The 6228-nt window shown below is 36.8% G+C and overlaps 1 protein-coding gene across 1 annotated transcript in view; it reads left to right on the top strand.

Moving 5' to 3' along the window:
- The first annotated feature begins 1422 nt into the window (after positions 1-1422).
- Positions 1423-6228, top strand: part of stat4 (signal transducer and activator of transcription 4) — a 17392-nt gene continuing 12586 nt past the window's right edge. Inside the window, exons 1-2 of the mRNA XM_024287186.2 lie at positions 1423-1730; positions 3553-3688. Coding sequence (XP_024142954.2) covers positions 1429-1730; positions 3553-3688 — 438 coding nt within the window. The 5' untranslated portion in view covers positions 1423-1428. The remainder of the gene's footprint in view (positions 1731-3552; positions 3689-6228) is intronic.

The raw sequence follows: 6228 nt of genomic DNA, 5'->3' as shown, positions 1-6228 counted from the left end.
TAAAATGTATTCAAGAAAATTATACATTTTTGATAAAAACTGAGAAATTGAGTTTACAATGATACAAGTTTTGACAAGGTGGTGTATCAGGTAATAAAAGGTTTTCAATAGAAAGGCATCAAAACAACTAAAAATCTACAATAAACTCAAAAATATTATATTATATCCAGCTTTTTGTGCTTAAAACGGCTTAAGTTGGATTAAATTGGACCAAATAAAACTTTATATTTAAAAGGTAAACTATGTTTCTTCTTGTTTGCTTTGCGGTTCAGCAGTTAGCATTGTAAACAAAATACATTCACTGGTTTTATTTAAGAAAATATGGAAGAGTTATTTACAAAAAGCTATAATTAAGATAGAGCAAATGCGTTACTCTGACAGAACAGCAGAAGAACTAATAACACGGTTGAACACTTACGTTCTTCCCTTAACATCAACTCAGCAATGTTGGTTTTATTTAAAACACACCCGGATCATTGCTGGCTTGACACCAGTGATCATTGCATAGACTGTAAAAATAATTATTTTATATACAGTCTATGGATCATTGACACTTAACCGCAATCGTCTGTTTATGTTTGCGTTTCTGCCCCCTGCTGGATGGGAGTATAATTGCCAAATCACATTATTGAGATAAAATGAAACAGAGAAAGTTGTGGAAATACAATCAGTTGGGAATTAGAAACACTTTTTAAAATGACTAATATTTTGACAGATCTATAAAGCATACAAAAAACATGTAAAAAACTAAACATAGCTCTAAATGACAAATGACAACAATGTGCAACAGGCATCTTTACTGTTGCTACTGCAACACAAAAATAAAAGTTTAATAAGCTGTGCAACGTTTTGCTAATTCAAATGATTATTGATATTTATTTTTATTGTTTGACACTTTTACTGTGGCATTAGCTCTTTTGCAAACAGGTGGATTTGATAGCTCTGATTCTGTCATGCAAATGTATGTATTCATTTGTTTATTTATGCTTTTGTCAAAATCTCTGACTATAGTTGAGACCACTGTCCATTCTCAGTGGTTGCAGACAGATTATTAGACCACTTAATGAGTCAAAGTTTACTTTCTACACTACAGTTACATGGTCTAATAGTATTCTACTTTTAATTATATTAAACTGTAGGTTTACCTAATATATTTCAGATTTACTACTTTTTACACAGCGTCAGTAAATGTAACACGTTACCTCCCACATCTGCTTATAGAATATTATGTTCAGCCCAGTTCCTCTAACCACAACCTTAAAGTTTTCTGGATTTTTGCATAGCAAGAAGGTGCCAAACGTGACAAATGTAAATAAAAAGGAATTTTTGTTTACTTTGTTTACGTCTGCAGCTTTTTCTCCATTGAGCTCGTTGCGCAGCAGGAAGGGGGCGGGGCCTCTGACAGGTGGAGGCAGTCTTTGCGGATAAATGAGGTTTCTTCCTGAACTAGAGCACGTTAAAGGAAAAAAAATCAGACTGACGGTAAAGCAGCGCGGCGACAAAGAGCGCGTCCACTTTTCCAGCAGTGAGAAGTCTCGCGTTGGATGTGAGAGAGGTGTCCGTCTCGTCTCTCCCTCTGAGGATCAGCCGCTCCGCAGCATCATGAGCCAGTGGAAGCAGATCCAGCAGCTGGAGATGCGGCTCCTGGAGCACGTGGACTACCTATATGATGATAATTTCCCCATGGACATCCGGCAAGGGCTGGCCAGCTGGATCGAGTCCCAGGACTGGTGAGTGCTAAATAAAGAAGTTATTTAAAAAGTTGTAAAAACACAATATGTACGTAGATATAAGTGAGGTAATTGTTAATAAAAACAATGCCAAATAGTCTCCACCGATAAGAATGCCAATAATTAAATGATCAAATCAATCAATTACTTTTATTTCAAATTTTTAAGGCAAAATACATTTTCTGTCATTTTTTGTGTAAAAAATCACAATGTTAAAAATGAAATGCCATTTTTTCAGTTTTAGTCACTATTCATTTAAATATTTTATTTATAGAATAGAAATGTCAAAAACTGATTCCTCAAATTGGAAAATCAAACTGAACTTTCTGATTAAAAAAATAGTAAAAGTTTACATTTGAACTTTTACTTTCAGCTTACAGTTATTTAATTGTATCACTTGTAAACATTGACTTGTTGAAAATGTAACTGCAATTTTCTTTACATTTTTATTTTCATCAACACTCCTTTAACACGTCTTTTAATTGTTTCTTTTAATGTTTTGCAGAAAGCACTTTGAATTATCTTTAAAATGTGCTTTATAAGTAACGTTCCTTTAATTCAAATGGATTCAGTATTTTGGCTGTAGCATCAGCTCATCGAGGCTTAAAGATGCAAACGAAACTGACATCAAACCAACTAGTGAAAATAAAAATGAGTGTTCTCTCTAAACCTTGTTTCTAGACTTTTTCCACATAGAGACAAAAATACTTAAGGTTAGACATTTAATTAATTATCTATGTCTTAGTTATTTAGCATCACAGGAGGATATAAATATACATGAAACATGATTTTACTCTGCATAAATCCTTTTTTTCCTTTTATAATTTTATTGGTTATTTTTAATCTTTGTTTTTTTGCTTTTGATGCTGTGTCATCTCCATGACAACCGATGAGCCAATTATAAAAAAAATAAAAACAACTTTAAAACCGCAGGTCAATGAGGTGAGTAACTCAGCAGAGTTACAAAGCAGGCTACATTGATGTGTTTTCCGGTGGAAAATGTAGATTGTATTTCCTAGATGGGTGTCAAATCGCAGCTCTTAATAACCCTTAAACACCTGAGGCGTCACTGGTGGCGCTTAAACACAAAACCTTTAACATACTTGTGCTGCTTTTCTCCTTCAGAATCTGCTGGAATTACGTTGATCGTGTTGATGGTTGAAAAGTTACAGTAAATCAAATAACATAAACACAGGAGCTCTGGTGTTATAGGTTTAAATATGACTATTTGTTACACATTTTTTTTTCTCTTTTACTTATTTTACTTTATTCTTAAAGTTTTTGATATAAATTATAATTTTATTTATCTTTTATTCTTTACAATTACTATTCTATTCTATTCTCAGATAATAAGTAAGACTTTAACATAAACACAGATTGCATAAATAGAGGTCAACATGTTTACAAGTGATTAACAAAATGGGGAGAGCCCGTATTATGAGGAAAAAGCAATAACCTAGAAAAATTGCCCACGAGAATATGTCACCCTTTGAAGCTCCTCCTGACTCTGTTTAGTTTCCAGTAATCACCATTATTCACTGCCAGAAACATGTTTTCCTTTTTCCAAGGAAAGATCAAAGAACCTTATTTGACCTCCTTCTTCTGCTACCATGTAATGAAATGTCATTATTATGATATTTTTGTTCGGTCAGATTTTGTTTCCTCTAATTTGACCTTTTTTTAACCCCATAAACAAACCAAAGATTAAAAAAAAAAATGTTTTTTTTAAATACATAATTTGAATGGTTGATCGCTCTACTTTTAAGTGTAAAAGTAACCAGATGAATCATGAATCATTTTGATTGCTGCTTGGTGTTTTCAGGGACACGGCCGTCAGCGATGAGTCCATGTCCGGGGTGCTGTTCACCAACCTGTTGTCCCAGTGGGAGAAGCTGCGCTCCCAGGAGCAAAACTTCCTGCAGAGGCACAACATGAAAATCATACAGCAGCAGCTGCAGGTGCGTCTGTTTTGTTACAACCAATCAGCTTACTTCCTGTTTTTAACTGCATTCTGGAGCCTGGTTGTTTAACCGCAGGCTCTTTAATGTACACAAAACCTAAAAGTTAAAATGATGACAGATTGCTTTGCACTTGAGGGATGACTCTACAGCTTTCACCAAAAAATGTCTCATTTTTAAAACAAATAACTGCACCAAACTCACATGCACATGTGGATTTGATGAAGATTCTTTACATTCTCAGCTGCTGAAAGTTAATAATACCCATGCATCACATCTGCAGAAGGGTTCATTTCCACATCCACCTTTCTTCCAGCTATAGTTATGGGCAGAAGCAGGTTTTGGTGTTTGAGCTACAAGTGAAAGAGCAAGAAAATAGTGTAAAGACGCTCTGAATAGGGACTAAGGTAAAGTCTCTCCTTTATCTTCATCATCCACATGTAAGAAGTTCAACCACCAAGTTTCAAATCAAGAGAAACTCAAGACCACAAAGAGATCCTTTTTACTTTTACTTGTTCTATGTCCTTTCTTGAGTGTTAGTCAATGGAAAAATAAATGTGAAAAGTGCTGATCTAGCCACAGGATGTGCAGTTGAGCTCCCAGGAGGTGCTCACAAACACGACCACGTTTGTTCTTGAAAAGATTGGTAGCTTTGCAGAGCGTGGCAGTGAAGCTCACACCACTCGCTTCCTGTGCCTCTAATGTACGTGCTCGTGTCGAGGCCAACACCTCTCAGAGGAAGCAGTTACTCCTCTGCGGTAGTCAGTAGTTTGACGTGTGTTATGTGTGAGAGAAGTTTGCTCTATTCATCATAGCTTTATCATTTAATCCCAGAATGTCTCCGGGGAAATCCCTCCCCAAGCTTATTTCACTTGACCTTTGATTTAGAGATATATTTGTTGCACTGACACTGCATCGACGAGAGGCTAAAAGTAACAAAAGAAGAAGTATATATACCAGCTAGTAGCACTGCTGTCGTTTTTAGCGAATGTGTAGGTGCGTTTGGCTTTCCGGTAATGATGCTCATAAACAAGTCACTCCTGGAGGCGAGGGAAAGTTTCCCTCATCCCTCTGCAAAACTTTCCGTACCTGTCTGCATTGGTTTGTTTAGATGGCGTTGCCTGAGGCAACGTTGCATTTGTGTGTTGTTGTAATTTCCAGGTTGGCTCTAAGGGAAAGTTTGTGGCTGTTGCCCTAAAGCTGTGGGCAAAAAAAAAAAAAGTTATTACCACCCTCACCCCCTCCTACAGGTCTATAAAAAAATGTTTTCTGTAGATTTTGTTCATCAGCCTCTGGAGTTTAAAAAAAATTGTTGCTGATTTTGAAAAAAAAATTGTATTTTTGAAAGCCTTGGAACAAAAATTTAACAAAAAACCTTCAGTTGCTCTTATTTTTGTGGGGTTGGGGATAAGATCTGACGAGGTTTTACTCTGGAGAGTGTTTTTATTTATTTTTTTTAGCACCCAAACTGTGACAGAACTGTGGTGCAAAGACAGTTAACAGGGTTCAAAGGGTTCATTGAAGAGATGTTTTCAGAAACAATACCTGGAAAGTAAAGTTTGAACCTTAAAGACCCGCTCTTATCATCTTTTGAGCTACTTTTAAAGGGATCATACCATTAAAAAACAACCTTTTGAGCTTTTAAGTGTATTATACTGTTCAAACTTCACTGTAAACAGCCCCAAAGTGGTATTTTTCATCCGTTCACACATGTCTGAGTAATTTTCTAATAACCTGCACTCTCAGCACCAGCCCCTCCCATACCCACGAAAACGAGCTGGTTCTCACGTGCTGATGTCACAGAGTGAGACAGCCCCTTTCAGGAAGAGTGCTCTGACAGCACTGCCCCCAATTCTAACACCAACAAATGTCCGAATTCCCACCCTAATCCCTAAAGTGCCCTGGATTCTAAAAGCAATTCAGACACAATGCTCACTGCTTTACTTCCGCTCTGCCAAATGCCGGATATGACGTCACCGATTTCACAAAGTGAAAATCTAATCGATACGAACATTTTACGACGTCCATTTGTGACTCCACTGTGTTCTGATGATGAAAATGTGGAGGTTTGTTAAAGTCTTACATTTAAACCCATTTTTTTTTTGTTTGACTGCAATGCACTGTGGTCTATATTAGCTAACGTAGTGAGCGTTGATGCATGCTAGTTTTTAACAAAGACTTCTGGGAAATTTCTAGTGCACTTGATTTTGGAATAATAGATTCGGACAGCACTAGAAAATGACAAACCCACTGTGTAGTGCATCATATAGTGAGTAGAGGGGGAATTCAGACAGAGCCCCAATTTCTCCACTGGTTGGGCCCAGTCATGCAGACGCCGTGTGTATTTGTGTTGTGAACCAGAGTAATGATGGCTGGGTCTACTAAAGGCAGATTTATGGTATGTGCATCCGTCTTTGAAAAAAGTTTGGATGTTGTTTATTTTTGTGGTAGAAAAGCCAAAGAACAGCTCTAGGATGACATCATGAAATGGGCGTCACCCACACACAGTGGCAGGCGGAGCCTCAAGAAAAACTCACAAA

This window comes from Oryzias melastigma, linkage group LG21 (assembly GCF_002922805.2).
Source record: "Oryzias melastigma strain HK-1 linkage group LG21, ASM292280v2, whole genome shotgun sequence".
NCBI classification, from domain to species: Eukaryota; Metazoa; Chordata; class Actinopteri; order Beloniformes; family Adrianichthyidae; genus Oryzias; species Oryzias melastigma.
The sequence above is the reverse complement of the archived record's forward strand: the minus strand, read 5'-3'. Positions and strand labels throughout refer to the sequence as shown.